The sequence below is a fragment of the Lepidochelys olivacea genome (assembly GCF_965140295.1).
Source record: "Lepidochelys olivacea isolate rLepOli2 genome assembly, chromosome: 2".
Taxonomy (NCBI): Eukaryota; Metazoa; Chordata; order Testudines; family Cheloniidae; genus Lepidochelys; species Lepidochelys olivacea.
Window position 1 is genome coordinate 109,072,364 of NC_140412.1, and position 26,799 is coordinate 109,099,162.

The window sequence follows — 26,799 nt, forward strand, 5'->3', positions numbered from 1 at the left end:
CTGTATTTCCATCTAACAACAACATAGAAGATTATATTTAAAATAGGGGAGTTAATCCTTGCCTTCACCTCCTGCAGGCTAAATAGGACATTGACACTAAATTCTGCAAACAGACTAAACTTCAATTACTTGCAAGAATGTATTTGACACAAAGCATCCACTGAACCATAGTGAAATGTAACTACAAAGCGAGAAAGGTTTAGAGAGGGACTGAACTGTAGGCTTCCCCAATAGAAGAAAGGAGGAAAGTCTAGCTGCTGGCATTGAAAAATTGTATGAAAAGCCTCGATTTTTTTAACACAAGATATTGCCCAAAGCTGTGGCTCATCTAGCCAACAAATTAATATAAAACTCCAGACAGCAACACTACATGACCCTTATGGGCAAAAAAATGAATATGAAAATCTTAACAGTTCTTTTCTATTTGACAAATGTTCTTACCCCTATAATGCTCAGACCTTTGAGGTAATCTTGACGAGGCTGGGCTTGTGGAACACATCCAGCTAGAACCACTTTCTTGTCGTCTTCTTGGGCTTTCCTAAAATGATTTTTTAAAAAGTGAGAATTAATTTCTGAACGTTAATCCCTTTGAATTGTAAAGTAACCACCTAGTATCTACGAGTCCTGGAATAGCATTCATCATCAATTAAGGTGAATGATTTATTTGTTCACAGAAAAGTGAACACTGCTGCAAACAGTTCCATAGTTAATGGGATAGGTTTATGTTTGAACACAGAGTAAAGAAAATCCTGACAAATTCGATATTTGAGCTGCCTTTTCCATTTACAACAATGAGAATACAACACACAGGGCAGAATTCCAAGTTTATACCTTCATCTGAGGGACAGGGCAGTGACGTTCACACTGGATAATCCTGAAAGTCCTAATATAAACTTTAGCTAAGCTTTATTTACCACAACTATGGCAGAGGGATATGTAGTTGAGGCACACATCTAAAACCTGATTCGTGACAAGTCATTTAAAACAAAAGGTACAGTCTATGTGAACAAGAACCATTAACTCACAATTTAACAGCTATTTAATGCAGCCTGAAATGATAAATTGCACCAGTCTTTAAAACTATTATTAAAACTGGATTGAACATTTTCAAGCTTGAACTGTTTACCTTTGCCAGATTAAATATTTATGTGAATATTAATTTATATTATTCCTTAGTTCAGGCACTATCTTGCCACCTAGTGGGAACCTGAAATACTAAAGATCAAATAGCTAAATCCTTTCATTCTTTTAAATAATATTTTAATTAATTCTAGATACAGCATTGAATTTTAAGCTATTCCTGAAACTTGAAAATACAGAAAGTACTGTGCACCTGCTATACCCAACTGTACTGAAAACAACAAAGTGGGATTCAAGTCCTGGTTTATAATTAGTAAACTTAATTTGATGATTTGCTAATGGTAAAATAATAATTCAAATACCCCAAACGGACAGAGAGAGAAGGAAATTCAACTTTTTATCGGGTTCTACTGGCCCAGACATCCTATGGGTTGTCTGTTCTCAGACTTATGTCCCACAATACACACAGCTGGCTCCATCACACCCTCTATGGAAATGTATGGCAAGCTGGAGCCATCCTGTAGTATGTCAGTATTTTCTTCAACAATGTACAGAGTTGTACAGTGTTTGCTATTACTTTATACCTTGGGGATAAAACTCTAGTATCATGACACCCTTTTTTGCAATGTGCTCCTTACTAAGATAACGTAGCATTTACAAAAATCACACACTGTTGGAGAAATACAGGCTTATTTGATCTCCGGAGGCTAGCTCCAGTAGGGTATTTTAGAGGAAGTGATGTTATCACAAGAGTGTAAACCGGCACACCCATTCATGAAGCTGAAAATTCCTGGCAGGTCTGGACTTCTGAACCTGCTAACGAAGAAAATTTAGGTTGACAGTCAAATGTGCTTATTACCTCCCCCTTTTCCTCCTGGCTAATTGTGAGAATTCACCTCATAATGGAAAACTGATACTTTTGTTTTATTTAGTTTGCAGGTCACTTTTAGGAACAAGCCCATTTGGCTTGTAAATGACATAGGAACTGCCATACCGAATCAGATCACTGGCCATGTAGTCAGATATCTTGCCTCAAAACAGTGCCCAGCACCAATTGTTTCACACAGGGCTAAAGATCCCCTAAATGGCCAATTATGCAGCAATTAAGAGTTTATAATGCTTATTTTTCATCTACCTAATGTAACAGTGGATGCTCTCAGTAGCCGTATACAAGTCAATTTAACTTGCAGCAGGCATCACAGGAAAGCTACAGATGTCAATCATTATGGACTCATTTCAACCTGAGAGGGGAAACAGTTGCTTTAGTTTTAGATTAATCTATATGAAAATACCATACTCTTTATTTAACAAAATCGTATGAATATGAAATGTTGTTCAAATGGTAATTAAATATATTTCTTAAAAGGGGGCTATACCCAGCAGCATGCTTGTGAAATCAGAAAGGTTTGGTCTTTCAGCTGTAAGAAAGTTTTCCATTTGCAAAACTTGAGCAGAAGCCATTTATATCCCCATATCCAAGTTAAAAACATGTCTGTTTCTTGTACTTCCTGCAAAAATGTCACATACCATCATTTGAAACTCTGCAACCCTGAAGGATAAAAATCACTACTCACATGACCTAACTGACTCAACCTAATGCCTCAAGGTAAGGCAATGAGACTTGTCTCCTGTAACCAGAGTATATATCCCTAAGCAACTCTAAATCTGGTGTAATCTACTGCTAGAAATAGACCCCATCACGACCTACTAAAGAACTGCAGTGGAAAAAGCTTTTTATTAAAGTCTTTTCATTTGGGAAAATAGTAAACAAAAATTTCCCATGACACATTAAATAGCATTTTAATGTTATTTCACAGCTTTTGCATTTTAGCAGTTCTTCTTGGAATGTAAATGGAGGAGGAAAACAGTTAGATAGAACACATTTCATTGCAAGTATATTAGCTTCATATAACTTTTTATTTAAAGATCCCTACGGACTTTTTTATACTCTGAGAATTTTTGCTTCAAAATATAATTAAGCAGTAATGCCCGCACTAAATTTTCAGTCAACCTATTTTCATTAAAAGCCATAACATATTGTCCTATCCATGAAACCCAGCACAAATGTGACCAATAATGGTATATTAAATATGTGTTTTATATTTTTCCAGGAACTGCTTGCTGAAAATATGTACCAAACCCCTACAAATGTTGTTTAATGTGCTCTGTTCTGACTAACAAAAGCCTACAAAAATTGTTCTTCAGAAACCTGGCTAGCATAGGAACAGTATTAGAAAAGCTTTTATCCTTCAGAAACATGAATGCTAATGAGAATAATACTTCATTGAATCTAAAAGTGGCATGAATAAACATCTTCTTTAGACATTCTTTATATTCTTCAATTAAATGAACCTTAACCTTAAACCTTCAACTTTAATTGCATTAGGACATATTTTCTAGAAGTGCACTCTTATCTGAAAATGATTTACAAGACATACATCTGAGTAGACATGTAATTAAGTCCAATTTTCTTTTAAAAGGGTGGAATCCTGGAAAACACTCTTCCAACTAGGGAAAAAGCAGAGTACTTCATACAATACAGTACTTTCAAGTTAAAAAATAAAGTATAAAAATCATCTGCCAAGACCAGAGATTACAATAAAAATATTTATATTTTTATTCTCCTTTTTCTTGTTGAAAACCTGAAAGAATAGCTAGCTTGGGAAACAATAAACAATTCTGTCTTAATCATACTTTGTTTATGTAACTATGAACCTGCCCAAACTGGAGCCATTGTTTTACAGTTCATTATTTTTTGCTAGGCTCCAGTAAATTCTGTCCTGAACAAGACACAAATGAAGACAGGCCTCAGCCCGATACTGTTGCAGTACCAGTGTAACAGAAAAAATGGTTACCTACCTTTTGTAACTGTTGTTCTTCAAAATGTGTTGCTCATGTCCATTCCATTCTAAGTATGCGTGTGCCCACATGCACAGTCGTTGGAGACCTTTGCCTTAGCAGTATCCATAGGGCTGGCTGTGGCGCCCCCTTGAGTGCCACGCTCATGCGTTGGTATCTCAGGCGCCACCAGCCCTACGCCCTCTCAGTTCCTTCTTGCCAGTAACTCCAACAGAGAGGAGGGGGGCGGGTAATGGAATGGACATGAGCAACACATCTCAAAGAACAAAAGTTACAAAAGGAAGGTAACCGTTTTTTCTTCTTCAAGTGCTTGCTCACGTCGATTCCATTCTAGCTGACGCACAAGCAGTATCGTTGGAGGTGGGCTCAGAGTTCACAGTCTTGCAGCACTGCTCTGCCAAAGGCAGCGTCATCCCGCGCTTGCTGGGTGATTGCATAATGAGATGCGAACATGTGGACAGAGGACCAGGTATCAGGCCTGGATTGGCACCTGCGCCAGGAAGGCTGTCGATGATGCCTGCGCCCTAGTCGAGTGGGATGTCACAATTGCCAGCGGGGGCACCTTCACCAGTTCATAACAGTAACGGATACAGGCCGTAATCCAAGACAGAATTCTCTGGGCAGACACTGGGCAACCCTTCATCCTGTCCACGACAGCAACGAACAACTGCACTGACTTACGGAATGGCCTCATTTTATCTATGCAGAAGGCCAGAGCCCATCTGACGTCCAGGGTATGTAGCCTGCGTTCCTCATCCATTGCATGAGGTTTTGGACAGAAGACCAATAAGTATATATCTTGACCTGTATGAAACTAGGAGACGACCTTGGGCAGAAAGGCCAGGTGTGAACGCAACTGGACCTTGTCTTTGTAGAAGATTGTATAGGGCAGCTCCGCGGTGAGTGCCCTGATCTCAGACACCTTGAGAGCCAAAGTTATAGCAACCAAGAAAGAAACCTTCCAAGAGAGAAGCAGGAGGGAGCATGAACCCAAGAGTTCGAAGGGAGGACCCAGGGGCCTTGCCAATACAAGATTCAGGTCTCAAGGGGGAACCGTCTCCCGGACGTCCGGGTAGAGGCACTCCAGACCTTTTAAGAACTGCGCAGTTATAGGATGGGCGAAGAGCGACCTGCCTTGAAACGGAGAGTGGAATGCCAAAATGGCCACCAGATGAATTCTTACTGAAGAAACCAACAGGCCCTGGAGCTTGAGGTGCAGCAAATAGTCTAGGATGTCCTGCAGTGGGGCCTCCTCAGCCCGAATTTGCTGATCTGAGGCCCAGCACATTAACCACTTCCACTTCACCAGGTAGGCTGCTCTGGTGGATGGCTTCCTGCTGCCCAACAAGACCTGTTGGACACCAACAGAGCACACCCATTCTTCCATACTGAGCCACACAGCAGACAAGCTGTCAGGTGCAGCGCCGCCAGGTTCGGATGCAGCAGATTGCCATGGTTCTGGGTCAGTAGGTCCGGTTGAAGAAGCAGCTGCAGCGGGGCAGCTGCCGAAAGACTGAGTAGCATGCCAAATCAGTGCTGGCAAGGCCACACTGGGACTATGAAGATGATGTTCGCTTTAAATTGCTTCACCTTTATCAGGAGCTTATGGATAAGTAGCACTGGTGCGAAGGCGCACATCAGCACTTCCAACCACGGAAATAGCAAGGCGTCTTAAGGGGATCCCTTGTCCTTTCCCTGCAGGGAACAGAACACGTGGCACTTTCTGTTCTGCCTGGACATGAACAGTCCACTTGGGGAGTTCCCCACCTGTGGAAGATTAGGCTGACCAACTCTGGATGGAGCAACCATTGATGGTGAGACAAGAAGGCTCTGCTGAGGCAACCTGCCAAGACATTCTTGGTCCCAGGTAGGTGGGAGGCCACCAGATGAATGGCATGCTGCATGCAAAAGTCCATAGTCTGAGAGCCTCCCGACAAAGGGCCGAAGACCCTGTCCCATCCTGTCTGTTGATGTAATACATTGCAGTAATATTATCAGTCAGGACCTGGGCCACCTTGCCTTTTAGGTGGGGTATAAACACTGCAGGTCAGGCGAACCGCTCTGAGCTCCCTGACATTGATATGGAGGGCTAGGTCGTCCCGCAGCCATTTGCCCTGGCTGCTGAGCTCGCCCAGGTGGGCTCCCCATCGGAGGCATCAGAGACTAGGGTCAGCAACAGGGACAGGGTCACAAAGGGAACTCCTTGCAGCACCAACTGGGGATTCAGCCACCAATTCAGGGATGAAAGAACATCGTCCGGCATCCTGACCACACCGTCCAGGGTGTCTCTGTTAGGAACGTAGACGAAGGCCAGCCACACTTGTAGGGGCCGCAGGTGGAACCAAGCATGGCTGACCACATAGGTGCACGCAGCCATCTGACCCACCAGACGTCTGCAGAGATGGGCCATAGTGAGCGGGTGGTTTCTTAGATGTGAGATCAGGTCCGACTTGGCCCGAAAACACGTTTCCGAAAGGAAGACTCTGGCTCGGGTGGAGTCTAGAACGACTCCGATGAACTCTATGCCTTGGACTGGCAATAAGGTGGACTTTTCCATGTTTATTAACAGCTCCAGGTCGTGGCAGGTGGAATGTACCGGGTCAAGGCTGCTTTGCACCTGATCCGGAGACCTGCCCTTGATGAGCCAGTGGTCGAGGTCTGGAAACAGATGAACATAAGAATGGCCATGCTGGGTCAGACCAAAGGTCCATCCAGCCCAGTATCCTGTCTACCAACAGTGCCCAGTGTCAGGTGCCCCAGAGGGAGTGAACCTAACACTGATCTCTCTCCTGCCATCCATCTCCACCCTCCGACAAACAGAGGCTAGGGACACCATTCCTTACCCATCCTGCCTAATAACCATTAATGGACTTAACCTCCATGAATTTATCCAGTTTTCTGTTAAACCCTGTTATAGTCCTTGCCCTCACAACCTCCTCAGGCAAGGAGTTCCACAGGTTGACTGTGCACTGAGTGAAGAAGAACTTTCTTTTGTTTTAAACCTGCTAACCATTCATTTCATTTGGTGGCCCCTAGTTCTTATATTATGGGAACAAGTAAATAACTTTTCCTTATTCACTTATCCCCCCTTAGTCTCCTCTTTTCCAAGATGAAAAGTCCCAGCCTCTTTAATCTCTCCTCATATTGGACCCATTCCAACCCCCTAATCATTTTAGTTGCTCTTTTCTGAACCTTTTCTAATGCCAGTATATCTTTTTTGAGATGAGGACACCACATCTGTACGCAGTATTCAAGTTGTGGGCATACCATGGATTTATATAAAGGCAATAAGATATTCTCTGTTTTATTCTCTATCCCTTTTTTAATGATTCCTAACATCCCGTTTGCTTTTTTGACTGCAGCTGCACACTGCGTGGATGTCTTCAGAGAACTATCCACCGTGACTCCAAGATCTTTCTCCTGATTACTTGTAGCTAAATTAGACCCCATCATATTGTATGTATAGGTTGGGGCTATTTTTCCCAATGTGCATTACTTTACATTTATCCACATTAAATTTCATTTGCCATTTTATTGCCCAATCGCTTAGTTTTGTGAGATCTTTTTGAAGTTCTTCACAGTCTGCTTTGGTCTTAACTATCTTGAGCAGTTTAGTATCATCTGCAAACTTTGCCACCTCACTGTTTATCCCTTCCTCCAGATCATTTATGAATAGGCTGAATAGGATTGGTCCTAAGACTGACGCTTGGGGAACACCACTAGTTATCCGTCTCCATTCTGAAGATTTACCATTTATTCCTACCCTTTGTTCCCCGTCTTTTAACCAGTTCTCAATCCATGAAAGGATCTTCCCTCTTATCCCATGACAGCTTAATTTACATAAGAGCCTTTGGTGAGGGACTTTGTCAAAGGCTTTCTGGAAATCTAAGTACACTATGTCCAGTGGATCCCCCTTGTCCATATGTTTGTTGACCCCCTCAAAGAACTCTAATAGATTAGTAAAACACTATCTCCCTTTACAGAAACCATGTTGACTTTTGTGCAACAATTTATGCTCTTCTGTGTGTCTGACAATTTTATTCTTTACTATTGTTTCAACTAATTTGCCCAGTACTGACTTTAGACTTACTGGTCTGTAATTGCCAGGATCACCTCTAGAGCCCTTCTTAAATATTGGTGTTACATTAGCTATCTTCCAGACATTGGGTACAGTAGCTGATTTAAAGGACAGGTTACAAACCATAGTTAACAGTTCCAAAATTTCACATTTGAGTTCTTTCAGAACTCTTGGGTGAATGCCATCTGGTCCCCAGGTGGATACCACAAAGCCTGAGGAAAGCTGCCACTAGTTCCATGCACTTGGTGAACACCCTTGGGGCCGAAGAGAGGCCAAAGGGTAGTGCCGTGAACTGGAAGTGGTGCCCTCCCACCATGAAATGGAGGAAACTCCTGTGCCAGGAATATGGAGACATGAAAGTAAGCATCCTTTAAGTTGAGACTAATGTACCAGTCTCCTGGTTCTAGGGACGGGATAATGGAGGCCTGGAAGACCACGTGGAACTTCAACTTCTTGAGAGACTTGTTGAGGCGATGGAGGTCCAGGATGGCTCTTAGGCCCCCTTTGGATTTCGGGATTAGGAAATAACGGAAGTAGAACCCTCTTCCTCGCATGTCCTGAGGAACCGTCTCCACCGACCCCGGGCACAGGAGCTTTTCGACCATCTGAACAAGGAGTTGCTCGTGAGAAGGGTCCCTGAAGAGGGACAGGAAAGAGGGGCGGTGGGAAGGAGAGGCGGCCATAAATTGCAGGGTATAGCCCCGGGATATTACATCCAGGTCCCAGTGGTCCCAGATTACCCTCAACCAAGCCAAACAGAAGGTTCACTAAAGGACAGGAAGGATCTGGGGAACTGACTAGGGCGTCGCTCTTGAGCGCACCCTCAAAATGAGCACTTCTGACCCCTAGGTGCAGGACCAGATTACACAGGCGAGCGGGAAGAAGGGCAGCATCAGCTGAAACTAGCATCCCTTCTTCTCACAGATCCCTGACAAGGTTGCCAGGGCCTTGGCGGCAGGGGGAGGCCGGAAGGGCTTCCAAACAGACTGTGGTGTGTGTATGCCCAACGAGCGAAGGGTGGCCCTGGTATCCTTCATCCCCATGCAGTCTGGCGTCCGTCTGCTCAGAGAAGAGACCAACCCCGTCAAAAGGGAGGTCCTGAACTGAGGTTTGCATCTCCTGCAACAAGCCCGCCGTCTGGAGCCATGAGGTGTGCATCATTACCACCGCCAACTTGACTACCCGAGCTGCAGAGTCTGCCGCAACCCAGGCCATTTGTAGGGAGTGCCTGGCAGCCACGGTGCCCTCCTCCACCAGGGTGCCAAACTCCTGGGCCAACCCTTGTGAGAGAGACTCCTGGAACTTGTGGAGGGTATCCCACAAGTTAAAATTGTACCTGCCCAGTAGGGCCTGGTGGTTTGCCACCCGGAATTGCAGGCTGGCAGTCAAATCAATTTTTTTTCCAAAGAGATCCAGCCTCTTGGCCCCTCTATTCTTGGGGTGGAGGAGGAGTGTATCTGCTTGTCTTTTTCGTTGGCCACAGAGACGACCAACGAGCCAGGAGCTGGGTGGGTATACAGATAGTCGAACCCTTTGGCCAGAACAACGTACTTTTCTCTGCCCTCTTGGAAGTGGGAGGGATGGAAGAGGTGTTTGCCACAGGGATGTGGCAATCTTTAAGACCCCTTCGTGGACCGGTAGAATGACCCGGGCACGGGTGGTGGCTGAGAAAATGCGAAACAGCATGTCCGTCTGCTCGTCCATTTCCTCCACTTCCAAACCCAAATTTCCTGTCACCCTTCAGAGCACAGCCTGATGCTCCTTGAAGTCATCTGGTGGCTGGCCTTTGAGGGTCCCGTGACTGCCTCATCCGGGGACTATGATGATGACTGGGTTATTGGAGGAGGTTCCGGGGCTTCATCCACCACTGGGAAGGGAGGTTTAGGGGTGGGTGCTGCATCCTCATTCCCGACCTCCAAACAATCTGCATGAACCAAGCCTGGCGCCGCCGGTGCCACTGGTTCTACTGGCTGTTGTTCCGAGGCAGCGGCTGAACACTGTTGAGAAGGGGACATTGCCATGACAGGCATTCCCCATGCACCCCAGTAAGGCCACCGGGTTGGCCACTGGCCTTGATGCCATTGCTGCGCTGTCGAAATCGACGTGGTCTCGGGGCCCCAGTCAAGTAGGTGGGACCTGGGAGAGGGACTAAACTGGCCTTCCATACCAGAGGATTCCCCTTCCAGCGACCATGGAGGGGCCTGCGTGTGCCTGTTGATGGCTGCGTCAGGGCAGGTGACCAGAGCGCGATGAATGGTGCCGGTACCAGTGCAAAGAGTAGTAGCGCTAGGGAGACTGGAGCCTGGACAGGGAGCGTTCCCACGTGGCAGGTGATGGGGATCTGCGATGAGAGGCCAGTCGGTAAGAGGGTAAGGGGTTCTGATAATTCGGAGACTGACGCCTTTCTCTAGGCGATCCGCAGCTGGGTGGCGGGGACTGCGATCGTGGTCCCGGTGACTGGGAGTGAGCCCCAAAGGATTGGGGCTGTGGCTCTGGGGATTTGCAGCACTGAGGTGGGGAGTGCTGTCTCATTTCAGGGGATCGTCGGCGCTCAACTATTCCCTGAGGGGTCTTGGTGGCTGACTTTCCCTCTTGGGGAGCCTTTGCCGCATCCTGCTGCATCGATGGCACTGGTGGAGGCCTTTGTTCTCTCTGTGCCGGGGAGGCCTGGGCAGGTGCCGGCAGCGGCTTGGGACCTGTACTGCTCCCTTGAGTCAGTGACGGACCTTTTGAGGGGCTAAAAACCCCAACTGGTGAGGTGCACACTTGTGGCTCCGGAGTGGCCGGGCGGGCCGAAATAGGTCCCTTGCCCGAGGACCTTTGGGCTTTTTTGCCTAGTTCCTAAATCTTATTAAAAACCTTTTTTATATATACAGCTTTCACATTTACTGAAACATTCAGATCAGATAATATCTCATTAATCCAAGTAGAACTGTATGGCAAACAAAGATTTTGTAGATAGCTGAACACTGATATGAAGAAGGGCTGTCCAACTAAAGCCCAATGAAACACTTTTAAAAAAAAAGAGAGAGAGAAAGAGAGAGAAGCCTATGGAGCTTCTAGTTACTGTGGTAATGGTGACTTCCTTATCACCCAGCATATTGGGGGCCCCCATTCAGAACCTCCTGGCAGTACTCTGGAACGTAAAGAGGTGTGGGACACTGCAAAACCCACAGGATTTGGCCACGTATTGGTAATGAGAACTAGATTTATATGGGGGCTCTGGCGTGATCTGACTATACAAATGAGCATTTTGGTATGGAAGCCTGAGAACCACTGCAAAAACTGCAATCAATCACTTAAGTTTGACATTTGTATCTATACATGCTCTCCTGAATGGTGTGTTATTAAATAACAAATTGGTGCATTTAAAAACATGTGCAGCACTAAAGTAAACAATTTCTTAACCCAGACTTGAGCACCGGTTTTCAAACTGTGGGGCTCACCCCCTCCGGTGGGCGAGAACGAGGTTATCACAGGGCATGAAGACTTGAGTGGTTAAGAATTAACCATTGCCCAGCAAGCTCAGCACTGTGTCACCATCCTGCTGCCACCTAGCTCCCACAGGAACCACGCAGCCTCACCAGAACTTATTTCCACCCCCACATCTCTCCCTCACACGCCCACCCTCCTGCCCCATGGAGGAACTGGGAATCAACATGGCACTGGCAATGCTAATGTTTCCTGGACCCACAGCAATGGCCTTGCACCCAGTATGCACACATGCTTGGAAAGTGGGGGTGTAACCCCTAAGGCATTCACACAAGTTCCCACTGAGGGCAGCTGGATTCAAACAGGGCATGCAAGATTCCTCCCAGTACAAGCTGGTCACATGGTGATTTCTCCCTTTTTCCCCCTTGCAGCTCCAAACTCAGCACCACCAGGGTAACCTCTTTCCCCTGTGCTGAGTGGACATACATATGATAGGAATCTCCAAAGGGCAGAACAGCAAAAAAAAAAAGTTTGGGAACTTTTGCCCTAAAGAGTCCCATTATTATTACCAAGTATGCATGCAGAGTGTTCTAGATGCACAACAACCATGCCAAACACCTGAAATTAAAAGCAGATTGCACCAGAGAGAGGAGGAAGTTGGTAAACTACAGACTGTTCAGCATGAAGCAGGCATCTGACTTCAAAAGATCTGTTATAACGAAGTCTTGCAGTTGAAAAGGGTTAAGCTATCATGTTATCTCAATTTTACATAATGAATGAATTGGTTATTGCCACTTCTGCGCCATTGATAAGATAACAGCTTTTATCAAGTTATGAATATTCACACCAGTATCACACAAATATAGAAAAATATAAACACCACTATGAGTAAGAAAGGTTTTTTCATGCTCCATTGCTGCTGAAGAGGAGCTCATATGAACATGAAGCATGCCAAGCCACAGGGAATACAATCAGGTAGACACAAATGAAATCATAGCAAGTCAGGTTCCATGCTAAAAGGAAGCAGGGGAAGTTTGGGGAAAAGGCTATGGAACAGCCTAACAAAAAAAATGAGTCTAAGATGAGCTAAAACAATCTTTGAAAAACAGAAAAAGGCAGATGTCTCCTTTTTATAGAAAAAAGGAGTTATAAAATAGGAGTAAGAGGAATACAGCTGTTGATACAGTCAGGAAATATCTTTGTTTTCAGGAACAAGAGCTGGGAAGAGGGTTGTGGTTAAGTGAATATTACCAGGCATATGACATGTTAAAGTTGTAACCCCAGAAGACCAAGGCCAGCTCTATACTAGGAAAAGTCTGCTAAACCCTCCTAAATGTAGATTTACCAAAAAAGTGATTTTTAACAGCAAAGTTTATACCAGTTCCCTGAGCAAGATAAACTACACTGAGAAAGCACTTTTATGACATAACTGCTTCTACACTAGGGTTTTTGCGAGTATAGAAATGTCATTAAAGAAAAAAAAGTCACACTCCTTAGGCAACAAAAGGTTCTAGTGTAGACCTGGCTTAAGAACCAAAGAGAGATTCAGGTTATTAATCAGACATTGCAATACACTCTAGTTGTATCATTCTGTTAAGCCCTAGTACAGTACACATAAAACTTTAATGTCACCCCAAAAACAGACCTTAGACAAAAGTGTGAATCAACTGGAAATGTGGCATGAAGGAAACTCAGAAAAGCACTGACCAGATTTTTTAAAAACATCTGTCAAGGAAATAACTTTGCTGGCATCTACAGTCATTGGTTTGCATCACTCCCTGTACATGTCACCAGACCAGTCTGGTGAAAGTCATAGAAGGAAAGGATGCAACCATGAGGATTCCACTTTCCAGACTGACAGAAAAAGTGCTGAAGTATCTTTGTAAAAAAAGCAAACACTGCTCTGTAAAAGGGCAAAGTGTGCTAAAGAAAGACAGTTGGCCTACCCCCCACATTTCCAACTGACCAGTCTGCAAAAACTAATCAGAAAGGATTCAAAGGGAAAAGATGCATCCCTGGAATGAAGAGATGAAGAATAGGACTTCTTCATCTTCAACGGGGTCCAGAATAAAAGACAAAAAACGAAAAAATCTTTAAAATCGCCTGGTTATCAAAAGAAAATTACAGATGCAAACTCAAAGTCAGATTCTGGCATGGATGAACCAGGAGGGGAAAAGGGCGCAAGAAGGCCTCACTCTTACTGTGCTCTATGGGGACAGGCCAGCCACAATTGAACTCTCTGCAACCTCCTGAGTCTAGGACTTTAAGATATGACAAACACAAGCCCCACCAACATTACGAATTGGAGCTATGTAGTACCCTGGTCAGGGAACAACTTAGTTGTATTTACACTGTACTCAGGTGTCTTTGTCAGCTGCCTTGTTCTAATTCCATTGCTTCTAAATAATTCACATACAGTTTGCTTTTAAGATACATGAAGATGGCTTATTTAAGAACACTGACCCACATCGCTGGAGTTTACAGAACTGCGTTTGAGCACCAATCTCTAGAAAAGCAGCCCCCGGATTAATACACTGCTTCCTTTGAACTTGTCTTTCAAAACATTAGCTAACATGTAAATCCTCTTGGGAAAATAAATTACATTTTATCTTCTTTACAAGAACAAGCATGTCTTTTTCCAAAATATTACAAAACAAACATGTAAACATCCATCTCATGAGACATGAAACTGAGGTCCTGAAAACATATGGTTACAGAATATCTCATGGAACATTTTGTAAGAGTAGGATTGTTAAACCTAAAGATACAACCAAGGTTTGACTCCGATAATAACATGCTCTCTTACCAAATTATCCTCGGAAGTTTCAGCTGAATATTGCACTGTTAAACAGCTGCTGAGTTCCACCTGAGGCCTGGCTAAATTTCAGCGATGGGTTAAATCTGATTGTATGTTCCTTTCCTACCTCAGAGCTTTAAGAATAATGGAGCACAAACCTTGCAACATAAAAAAATCCAGATAGGCAATTTTGCAGAATCCTGAGAGCAAACTGAAACCACTGAAACCACCATGGGCCAAAGAATCAAAATCCTGAGTTTAATCCGGTCTCTGCTGACGACTTTTGTGGCTATGGGCAAGACTGAATTCCCCAACAGCACAATGGGTACTACTTTCAGCAGGAATAAAGATTCGTCACTGCCTTTCTAGCATTTGGCTGGGTCAGGAAAGAGTGGGGTACTGCTACCCAGCTACTGCTTCTCCAATCAGATTAATATATTCAGTTTAGCTCCATTTAATGTTTTAGCCCTGAACCAGCTTTCAAAAACAGTCACATAAATTTACCAACCTGGACACAAAAATCTCGTCACTATTTTAGTGGAAAGGGTTAAATTACTGATATTGTATTTGTTCATCCAAAAAAAGATTACTCACTCTGGCTGAAGGTGAATTGACTTCTGCAGGCCTTCCTAAACAGTTTCTATAATTATTTATACTATTAGTGTGGTAGTTATGCTTAAAATATTTGTCAATTTGAAAGCCTTTACCATATAATGGGGTGTAGCAACAGAACCAGTACAACTAGTAGAAATATTTTAAGTGCAACCACTTCACACACAACCATGCAAAAAGTGTTCTGACTAGGGATCCTAATTTTTGGCCGAGAGTTATTTGAGTTAAGCTCCTTGGAAATCTACATTTATGATACATTTTCACCTTATATTCAAATAACTAGCACTTAAGGGCAAACTTTTCCCATACCTAAAATATACACGTTCATGGAAGCTCAAAAGCAGTAGAACTGCAACAATTCGACTGAACACAAGATGTAGGAAAAACTATGGAAAGGCCTTGCAAAGAGAGCATGTTCAGCTATTTTTGATAAGGACCTGTGAAAAAGTGGTTTCAAGGTTTTTGGGTTTTGTTTTTTTTTTAAAGTAGGAAATACCATGTGGGAGAGTGTGTGTTTTCATCTTGTCTGTCTTAGGGAAGCTCAACAGTTTTTGTTCATACTTTCCAGAAAAAAAAAAAATCACTTTCAGATGTAGGCCAAGCTTAGAAAGTTTCATTTGAAAGAAAATTTTTGGAAATTTGAGTGTGACAGTGGGCACTTATAACAGAAACCGTTTTACAACTTTATAGGTACACAATCAATTAGAATCTAAACTCTTGGAAGAAATACAGCTTTGTTTCAGATACTACCCCATTTTTGTTGTTTTATAATGTTTTCCTATTTTAATAATGTTTCTCTCTCCCATTAGGTATCTGAATGATCAATATAAACAGGGAAATCTGCCTAACGGATTGAGTTTACAGAGGAAAGAGTGACATTGACTATATACAAAATGACATATTTCAAACAATACCAGGTAAAACAAAAATCAGACAAGTTGATTTTTAAGATGAAGACATCATCAAATACATATATTTCTACATAATAATCTGTATATATTTTGTTGTATCCCTTTCCCCCTGTCATAGTAAGTTCCCCATCCCTCTTAGATTGTAAGAAATTTGGGAGAGGGACTGTGTCTATCTGTAGGTCTGTAAAGTACATAGCAGAATGGACCCAAATCCGCTAAGGCTCTGGGTCATGCAAATACATAGCAATAACTACATTTTTTTGCCACTAACTGAGCATTATAGCCTTCCATGTTTTGTCTTATATTGTCAAGTTTCCACAAACTAATTAGATATTTCTTCCATAAGTGAGAGATCCTATTTGTGGGAATCTGAATTTACCTGAGGAAGTAGATTGTTTTATAGTATTTGAAGAATCTGTTTGGGGGATTACTTGGGTGAGAAGCCCTGCTAAAGGCTGATAGAGAGGGCCCCTACTTGTTCTGCTCTGGGTTGGATAGTCCTGTGTTTTCTTTTGCTTTTCTGCAATTTAAAATGTGTATTAACTTTGTTTTAAAATATCTTATGTTATTCGTAAGATACACTGTTCTGCTATTGAATTCCTGTGCTGAATTTTCATAATGAAATTCATTTTACAAACACTATTGCTTGCTGAAATTTCTCTAGCCTATCCAAATCAATACATACAGTTAAAATTAACTATTTTTTTAATATTAAAAGGAAATACAATCTAGTCTTCAAATACAAATCTGGAAACAAACTTGTGGATATCCACTTATTATCTGAGTTTAAATCTTTGAGGCCCTAATTCAGGACAGCACTTGAGCACATGCATGTGCTTATGTGTTGTACTGAATAGGAATACCTTTCCTAAAAATGAGATTCCCCACAAAAGTCTTTACCAATGCACCTCAGTCCTGATATGCAACACCCTACTATTCCAGTCTTGATCTTTCCTCAACACAGATTTTCATGGTTAAATGTGTGTTAGTCCAGGGAGGTCATGTCAGGGCCATATACATGTATGCACTGGATCTGTGACCAAAGCAGAAATATAATCGAGTTTGGAACACGAATTGGATCTCTTTGGCAATTGGTCTACTTGCAGTCTAAATGCACCATGCAAACAAGATATGGTGAGATAACTGGTATCCATAATTTATATCTTGTTTATAAATGAGATTGGAAAAAGGTGGAATAGTTGTTAATCCTTCTCGCATTATTGTTTTCTTAAACCACATATTACAGACTTCAAAAGCACAGATGGCAAACCCTTCAGAATCTCAGTCATCTCCCACCTTCACCTGTCTCCAGCTCCTCCTGCTGGCCACATGAATGCCTTTAGCTTTTGATTTCTTATAGGCTTGCAGTATTGGGCATATTAAACTGTTGCTGATTCAGCTTTGCTAAAAGAAAAAAAAAGCTGAGAGTAACCACACCACCAGTGAAGTGCTTCAGGTGGTGGCAGCAGGGATCAGACATAAAAGGGAAAATTGCCAACTTCTACATTTTTCTAAAGCACTATGCCTCTTAGCACATCTGTAGCATGCTGTTCTCTCCAGAAGTTAAATATTAGTGATTGTTCACAAGACCTAAGCCTGCTCCCTGAAGTCAATGAAAGCTTTGCCACTGACTTCAATGGGAGCAGGAACAGACCCTATTTAGTCACCTCTCTATACCTATTGTCAGTTTGGTTCCCTATGTAGGTGTCAATTATTCCCCCCCCCCACATACACACACCTTTAAAGTCTTATTTTGCTCCGCAAAAATATTTAAATAAAATAAGATTTCTATAGAATTATCTGCCCCCATTCTAGCTTGGATTGCTATGTATTGGGTTATATGGTCCATGCTAAAAATGTAGATATATTTATTGCTATACTGAAATTAATACAAAATTATGTTTGCATGTGTAGATGGGCTATTTAACCACATGTACCTCACTCCAAGTTGGCAAAACGAAAGCTCCTCATACTGATGAGTTAAGAAAAGTTTCATTTTGGAAGGAAAACAAATTCTGATTTAGAGTTAATGGAAGAATAAGCCAAATCACTATGTATAGCTCTCATATGTATTGTATATTTTAGTTACTTAAATCTCTATTCTACCATAGAATTGTAGGACTGGAAGGGACCTCAAGAGGTCATCTAGTCCAGTCCCCTGCACTCATGGCAGGACTAAGTATTATCTAGACCAGGGATTGGCAACCTTTGGCACGCGGCCTGTCAGGGAAATCGGCTGGCGGGCTGGGACGGTTTGTTTACCTGCAGTGTCCGCAGGTTCGGCCAATCGAAGCTCCCACTGACCGCGGTTCGCAGTTCCAGGTCAATGAGGGCTGCGAAAAGTGGCATGGGATGTGCTGGCCACCGCTTCCCAAAGCCCCCATTGGCCTGGAATGGTGAACCGCGGCCAGTGGAAGCTGCAATCGGCCGAACCTGCGAATGCTGCAGGTAAATGTCCCAGCCCGCCACCGGATTTCCCTGACAGGCCATGTGCCAAAGGTTGCCGATCCCTGATCTAGACCGTCCCTGACAAGTTTTTGTCTAACCTGCTCTTAAAAATCTCCAGTGATAGAGATCCCATAACCTCCCTAGGCAATTTATTCCAGTGCTTAACCACCCTGACAGTTAGGAATTTTTTCCTAATGTCCAACCTAAACCACCCTTGCTGCAATTTTAGCCCATTGCCTCTTATCCTACGTCAGGTATTAGGAGAATAATTTTTTGCCCTCCTCTCTGTAGCAACTTTTTTGTGCACTTGAAAGCTGGTGTGTCCCCTCTCAACCTTCTCTTCTCCAGACTAAACAAACCTCCCCCCCCCCCCCACTTCCCAATCTTTCCTCATAGGTAATGTTTTCTAGACCTTTAATCATTTTTGTTGCTCTTCTCTGGACTTTCTGCAATTTGTCCACATCTTTCCTGAAATGAGGCGCCCAGAACTACACACAATACTCCAGCTGAGGCCTAATCAGCACAGAGTACAGCAGAAGAATTATTTCTCATGTCTTGCTTACAACACTCCTGCTAATGCATCCCAGAATGATGTTCGATTTTTTTGCAACAGTGTTAACTGTTGACTCATATTTCACTTGTGATCCGCTATGACCCCCAGATACCTTTCTGTAGTACTCCTTCCTATGCAGTCTTTTCCCATTTTGTATGCATGCAACTGTATCTTCGATCTTTCCCTTTGTTTATATCTTCTAATCTTCATACTTTCTCTTTCCTTTATGTTTTGACATCTCTCTCTCATATTTATCCTCTCTCTTCTTCCCATCTTTCCTATTGTTTTGTTTATCACTTTCTGAAACTAAAAGAAATCTAGCATAAGATACATTATTGATCCAATTAATGTTGTTGTGAAATACCACATTGTCCCTGGTTTAAAGTCCAAGCAGGCTTCAAATTACCTGCATCACTGTCAACAGTTGAAATATCAAACCCTGCTAATATATAGGCTTAAAAATGAAATTATTGTTGAACAATTTAAAAAATAAATTGGTTATATACTGTACCTTTGAATTTTAGACTTCCTAGAAAGGGAAGGAAGGAGAGCTAAGAAACAAACTGATATATATTTTATATTAGTTTTAAGACTAGAATATTCATGATGACTCCTCCAGAGAAACTGCATGATTCCATGTATAACACAGCAAAGAGATCTCTTCCAGCCAGGTAAGAAGATGGAGGTTTCAAAAACAGGATGTAGAATTTACAGAACGATAGATACACACACAATGCAGAGTCAATAGTGCTAAGAGATTACATGAAGTCTGCTGAGAACAAGGTTACAAGTCACAACAGACAGGTTGGCTGAAAGTTGGGGACAACCAAGACAGTCAGTTGATTGTTGGCAACTTCCAGGGCAGTTGTGGGGTTGGGATGATTGGAGTGACTGAATCAGGAAGTGATTTTACAGGCCTGGAAGGGGGCCAAAACTTTGATCACTCAAGATTTTAATTACTCAGAAATGGCTATAACTACTACGACAAAAGCCAAAGACAGGAACGTGTTCTTGGAAGTAATAAAAGATTACTCTAATAGAAGGCCCTTAAGAATATGCATAGTCAGAAGTTATCCAGGACCTAATGGAAGGACATGGGCTAAGTAAAATAAATGAGATGCAATGATCATTTTAATCAGGTAGCAGGATGAAGTTAAGAACTAAGGAAGCCACATTCATTTTTCACTTTATGAAAGCTACAGGTGAGGAAATGCAAAAGTCTAAGTTTCATAGAAATTATACAACATATAGGAAGGATACTGCATGAAGTTAGGAACAAAGAAATAAATTACATCTTAGATGTAGTAGAAACTAAAATGTAGCTGTCGTTTCCCCAGGTGAGGAATGGGTTCCTAAGCCCTCTCCTTTATTCACTGGGTAGCAGACCTCAGGCCAAATCTCAGTTCTGCTAATTTATCTTATACAGAGATGAGTGCACTTCCATTATCATCTTTGTTGTACTCTCCTGGGAGAAATTAATGGGGGGAGGAGGGCATGGTGAACTGCTATTTCAAGGGAGAAGGGAATTCTATTTTATTTAGTTCTTACACCACATCCATCATCATGGTATCTAAAAGACAATAGAAGGACAGACCTTTGATGGTAAAATATCAGAACACCTACTTCTTACCCCCTTCTGTTTGTCTTTTTTTTATTTAAAATTCCTGTCATTTTGGAGGAGGTCTCAAAGAATGGTCTTACCAGCTCCCCCACAAACCTTAAACCAGTCCTTGCTGCTGCTACAAATTGTAAAGAAAAATAGGTTTGACAAATGGAAATGATCAGACTCACCAAAAATAATTTTAATGTCAAACATCTAAATGTGAATTACAAAAAAAGTATCAAGTTGACGGATTTTTGTTATGTTTTAAAAGCATACCTTGAGAAAACACTTTTAAATTACACTGTGTAAATTATTATACAGCTTTCAAACTAGCAGGTATGTGCACTGAATATGTTTTTAGTTACTGCTAGGGTACAAAAATTTCACTCAAATTAACATTCTCTGACCACCCAAACCTCTAAGCCCTTATGAAAATATGACTCAACTCAGAAGATTATGAAGCAAAATTAACCAACCCTGCTGTTTACCTATTGCAGTGGTTCTCAACCCAGGGTATGTGTAACCCCTTGGAGTATGAAGAGTTCTTCCAGGGGGTACATCAACATATCTACATATTTGCCTAGTTTTAAAATGGGCTACATAAAAAGCACTAGCTAAGTCAGTACAAACTGAAGTTTTATACAATGACTTGTTTATACTGCTCTATATACCATACACTGAAATGTAAGTATAATATTTATATTCCAGTTGATTTATTTTATAATTGTATGGTAAAAATGAGAAAGTAAGCTATTTTTCAGTAATAGTGTGCTCTGACACTTTTGTATTTTTATATCTGATTTTGTAAGCAAGTAGTTTTTAAGGAAGGTGAAACTTGGGGTACACAAGACGAATCAGACTCCAGAAAGGGGTACAGTAGCTTCAAAATGTTGAGAGACACTTCCCTAATGCACCAGACAAATCCTCCAGCAAAACCTGTCTTATTTTACACAGCACTTTTTTAGATTAACTAAAGTAATACACAGCTCAATACTACTCATGTTTTTTAGAATATTAAAGCTTTAGAGCCACTAGTTACATGTCTAGTAGCACAAAAAATTGTAGAGAATAATCTAAATACCTAATTCTAAACAAAAGTAACCTCATTGTGTATTTTCTTTCTTTTCAAACAATCCTTTTTTGCTACATTGTCTAAAATGAAATACAAGAAAGAAATTCCCAGGAGATAGGCATGGAGAGTTGTATTTTGCTTTTCTTTGTATAGTGCATGAAAAATCCTTGACCTAGTCATTGTCACTGTGATGCTCAAGCATGCAATGGGACACAGTGCCATTAAAAAGTATGAAGCTCAAAAGTGCATTAAGCAGTATAAGATGACTTAATGCACTCACCCTGTGAAGTGGGACTGTGATCAGAGTGGCTGCATCTGCTCAAGTCACTATCCAGTTTGTGCATTACTCTGCCTTCAGTTCTGTTTTAGCATTCAGATTTATAAGACTTGGGAAAACATTCAGGGGGAAAAAAGGAACCAGCCCTAAAATCAACACCAGTATAACCATTCAAGTCCACCTCAGGTCTTATTATTTAACTAGTGCACAATTGTCATTTAACTCCCCTAATTTTAGTTCTGCCAAAACAATAACTTCTAGAGCAAGGGTTTTCCAGTTTCTTCTGTTTTTGAAACACTACACCTCTCCATACAATTTTTCTATGCTTCCTAATATTTTTACAGAGATATAATAATAAAATTAGTCAGCATATTTTAAAATATTCTTTAATTAACTTTTAGTGGGTTATCTGGTCACTCACTCCCTATGTGGTGTGTTAACAAAAGCATCTCTGATAGATAGCAGTCCAGTCTGGTCTTCACTCTACAACTTCCACTAGCAGCTTACCCTATTCCCTAATTTTTCTTACAGCTACAATTTTTGCAGGGGTGTTGTCATAAATATAAAGAGAAGGGTAAACACCTTTAAATCCCTCCTGGCCAAAGGAAAAACCCTTTCACCTGTAAAGGGTTAAGAAGCTAAGACAACCTCGCTGGCACCTGACCAAAATGACCAGTGAGGAGACAAGATACTTTCAAAGCTGGAGGGGGGGAAACAAAGGGTTCTCTCTGTCTGTGTGTTGTTTTTGCCAGGATCAGAGCAGGAATGCAGGTCAGAACTCCTGTAAAAAGTCAGTAACCAATCTAGTTAGATATGCGTTAGATTCTGTTTTGTTTAAATAGCTGATAAAATAAGTGGTGCTGAATGGAATGTATATTCCTGTTTTTGGGTCTTTTTGTAACTTAAGGTTTAGCCTAGAGGGATTCTCTATGTTTTGAATCTGATTACCCTGTAAGGTATTTACCATCCTGATTTTACAGAGGTGATTCTTTTACTTTTTCTTTAATTAACATTCTTCTTTTAAGAACCTGATTGCTTTTTCATCATTCTTAAGATCCAAGGGTTTGGGTCTGTGTTCACCTATGCAAATTGGTGAGGATTTTTATCAAGCCTTCCCCAGGAAAGGGGGTGTAGGGCTTGGGGGGATTTTGGGGGGAAAGACGTTTCCAAGTGGGCTCTTTCCCTGTTATATTTGTTAGACGCTTGGTGGTGGCAGCAATAAAGTCCAGGGAGAAAAGGTAAAATAGTTTGTATCTTGGGGAAGTTTTAACCTAAGCTGGTAAAAATAAGCTTTTCATGCAGGTCCCCACATCTGTACCCTAGAGTTCAGAGTGGGGAAGGAACCTTGACAGGTGTAAATCAAAATTTCCTATGCATTAGCTTAAGCTTACTTTTTGTTAGATCCCAAGAACACTGGTAACACCACTTCCTGTTGCTCTTAGACTTCAGTTCTGCATCCTCCTCTTGCCCCCCCCCCTTTCTGGTATCAGATAAATACCTATCTAGTTACAATATCTATTGGTCTATAATCTGGGAAGACCAGAACTTGTCCTCTCATGAGTTTAAATTCTCCTAATTTTTCTGGTCCCTATGCAACCTGAAAGACAAGGTTGAATGGATAAAACACTGCACTGAGATTCAGGAAATCTAGGCTTGCTTCCAAGAAATGCCAGAGACTTCCCATAAGAAAAGTCCATCTAGTACTGATCTCTGAGGAACCTCACTTTAACCACTCACATTTGATGTCCCCATTGACAACCATTTTTTGAGATCTGTGTGTTAGCCAGTTCCTAATTCATGTAACACATACGTGTCTGATATTGTATACTGCTAATTATTTAATCAGAAAGTTGTGCAGTACTAAGTCAAATGCCTTGCAGAACTCTAAGTAGGTTACATCTACGTAGTTACCTTTATCAAACAAAGATGTAATCTCAAAGAATGAAATCACGTATGTTTAATTTTCTGTTTTCAATAAAAACCATGTTGACTGGCATTTGTATCCTTTAATTCTTTATCATTTGAATCCTGAATCAGCTCTCTCATTATTTTATCCAGGACTGATGTCAGGCTAACCAGACTACAATTACCCAGGTCATCCTGGTTGTCCTTTTTGAATATTGGCACAACATTAGCTCCTTTCCAGTCTTCTGGAATTTCCCCAGTATTCTAAGATTTATTAAAAATTAATCACAGCAGGCCTGCCTACTCTTTTAGGATTTTTGCATGCAAGTTATCCAGACCTGCTGATTTAAAAATGTTTACCCCTAGTAGGGTTGTTGTAGCCATGTCAGTCCCAGGACATTAAAGAGACAAGGTGGGTGAGGTAATATCTTTTATTTTATCTCTGTTGGTGAGAGAAAAAGCTTGTCTCACCATTAAAAATATACAGTACTACCTCACCCACCTTGTGTCTCTCATATCCCTAGTAGATGTTTAACATCTTCCTTGGGTGCTAATGAACTGGAAAGTACTTTGTCATTCTCATATCATATGAATACAACAACCTTATTTTCAAACACAGAACAGAAATATTTATTGAACATTTCTCCCTTTTCTGCATCATTATGCACGTTTCTCTCAAACTGAACTCCAGAACACATTTTTTCTTTCCACATATTATAGACAAGTGCTTAAGGAGTAACTCATCTTGCGGTCTAATTTGATTCATTGGTCTGTAAGACCTCCACCAGTACTCTCTCCTAGGCTTTATTATATAGCACATTAATCCATAGGCATTCAAAATCCTGAGATTCTGAATTATCAAGAACTCTAAAACAGGTAAGGGTGCCTAATGTAGAATGCTATCCCCGTGACAATCTCTATCCTTCCTTAGCAGGTTATAACCAGTGATTTTAACATTCGAGTAATGAGAACCATCTCACTAAGTTTCAGAGTAGTAGCCATGCTATCAGTAAAATCACTTGGATCAAGTTTATTTTCATCAATGAAAATTTCCAATTCTTTTTGTTTGTTACCCAGACTCCTAGCATTGGTATATAAATAATTGGGGAACGGTACTCTTCACATTCGTTATCTCACTGATCCTATTTGTTGTGACACAATACTTTTGAATTGTATTTGTCTCCTTATTGCCCTCCCCTTACACAGTTAAGTTTAATGCATTCCTAGTTGCTTCAGCTAGTCTCCAGCCGAAAAGATCAGCCCCTTTCTCAGATGCAGGCTGTCCCTCCTCTCACACTGGAATGTGGTCCAACGTTTCACAAAAGCAAAACCTTCAGCTTCAGTTATGGAGCCAATGGCTCATCTCCAGTACTTTCTGCCTTTTCTCTTGCTTGTGGGACCAGAAGGAACTCCAAGAAAATCACTTGGACTTTTTTCATCTTCAGCTCCCTTCCAAAATCCCAAAAATCCTCTACAGTCTGCATAGTTGCACATAATGCCATGTCATTGCTTCTGATGTGTATCATCTCCAGAGGAGACTTGCCAGACGAATTAATAATCCTGTCCATCTTGCAGTTATGTTGTGTATTTAAAGTCCAGAGAGACGGCATACCATCCTTTTGTCCTGGCATACCATGCTGAATTCTCTGTCTACCATCTTAATATAGGCATGTACTATGCTTGGTACAATGGGGTTGCCATCTTGCCTGGGCCCTCTAGATACTATTGTAATAATAATTAATAACAAAAGACTGGAACATAGGAATCTCTTTACTGTCAAATATCCGTTGCTATTTCCTCAGCTTCATATACACAGATAACTATTCAATAGACACATTTTTATTTAAATGTGGAATTTAAAGATGCTAGAAAACACTATTCAGCTAGCAAATGGATGAACAATCCCAGTGGATCATATGGACAGTCGGTTGTGTAGAGAGGCACCTTGTTATAAAACACTTCAATTTGTCAAACAGCAGCAGAAGTTGCCCATCTATTTGGTGTGAAAATAGTCAAACCAATACGTTTACACTCCTAGTACAAGATAATTATTTCTGGGCGTAGGAGGGAAGTAACAAGATATATATTCAGTTTACTTACCTAGCTAAGTACCAAACTTCAAATCCTATGATTAGGTGGAGTTATTTCACATTTTCCACTAAATAAACAGACAGATTTATTGGAAGACTAGAGTAAAAGTTACTATAAACAGTGACTCCTCCCCACACCTGTTGGCGAAAAAGCATTGCTCAGTATTACTAACAATAAATACCAATGTTTCTTATGATGCCATGAGAACAAAACAAAAAACAAAAACAAAAATACTTGTTTGTCAAAACAGGTCATAAGGGACTAGATTAAAATTTAGTAACTATCAAATGGCTGCTCGCTTAACAAGTTATCTAATCAAACTACTTGGTTTTATTTAATTAGACCTTCTGCTACACAGTGTGACTTGAGACTCTGAGGAAAACAGTCTGACAATGTACCAAAGCATGTGTTCTTGGTAAATATTAACACAACAAAACTGACAAACTAATGAGTATTAGTTTAGTACTTCCATTTTAGTAACCCTCAGACCACGTTACAAGGCTGCATCTTTTCTCTATCATAAAGATCCGATTTGTGTCTTACAGGTGATTGAGAGAGAGACAGAAGGTTACACTTTCCCAATTATTTCTAATATATATCCAGGTAAAGGTTTTGTACAGTGGCCATCATCATACTAACAAAAAGAGCAAATTTCAATTAAGATGTTTTATGGGGAACAGAAACATTAGGTTACATCAGTCTGATGTAATTTAGGTTGCCAGGTGTCCGGTTTTTAACTGGAAAATGCAGCTGAAAAGGGGACCTGGAGGTGTCCGGCAGTTTGCCCATGGTGAGTGGGGTAAGGGGCTCCCAGCGGGCATGGTATGTTCCCCAGGAAGGAAGGATACAAGCTATCTTGCCAGCCAGCACTTCCCCGGCCACGCTCTCAGGCAGCTCTGGAGAGGGGAGGGCTTGAGCAGGAAGCAGGCTGCTGGGCAGGCAACGAAGAGGGACACAGGAGGCTGTTGTGCAGGAAGGCCGTGTCCTAGCTCTCCAGCGGTCTGGCTGGCTGCTCCCATGCAGCCGCAGCATTCTTTTGACCTGCACTCCCAGATGGCCTGCTGGAGCTGGGGTTTGCAAG

The 26,799-nt window shown here is 41.7% G+C and overlaps 1 protein-coding gene across 3 annotated transcripts in view; it reads right to left on the reverse strand.

Annotated features, from left to right (window-relative positions):
• CDKAL1 (CDKAL1 threonylcarbamoyladenosine tRNA methylthiotransferase) overlaps positions 1-26,799 on the reverse strand; it is a 663,359-nt gene that overhangs the window by 434,874 nt on the left and 201,686 nt on the right. For all 3 annotated transcript variants that reach the window (XM_084618215.1, XM_084618213.1, XM_084618214.1), the window contains one exon: positions 442-538. In XM_084618215.1, coding sequence (XP_084474341.1) covers positions 442-538 — 97 coding nt within the window. The remainder of the gene's footprint in view (positions 1-441; positions 539-26,799) is intronic.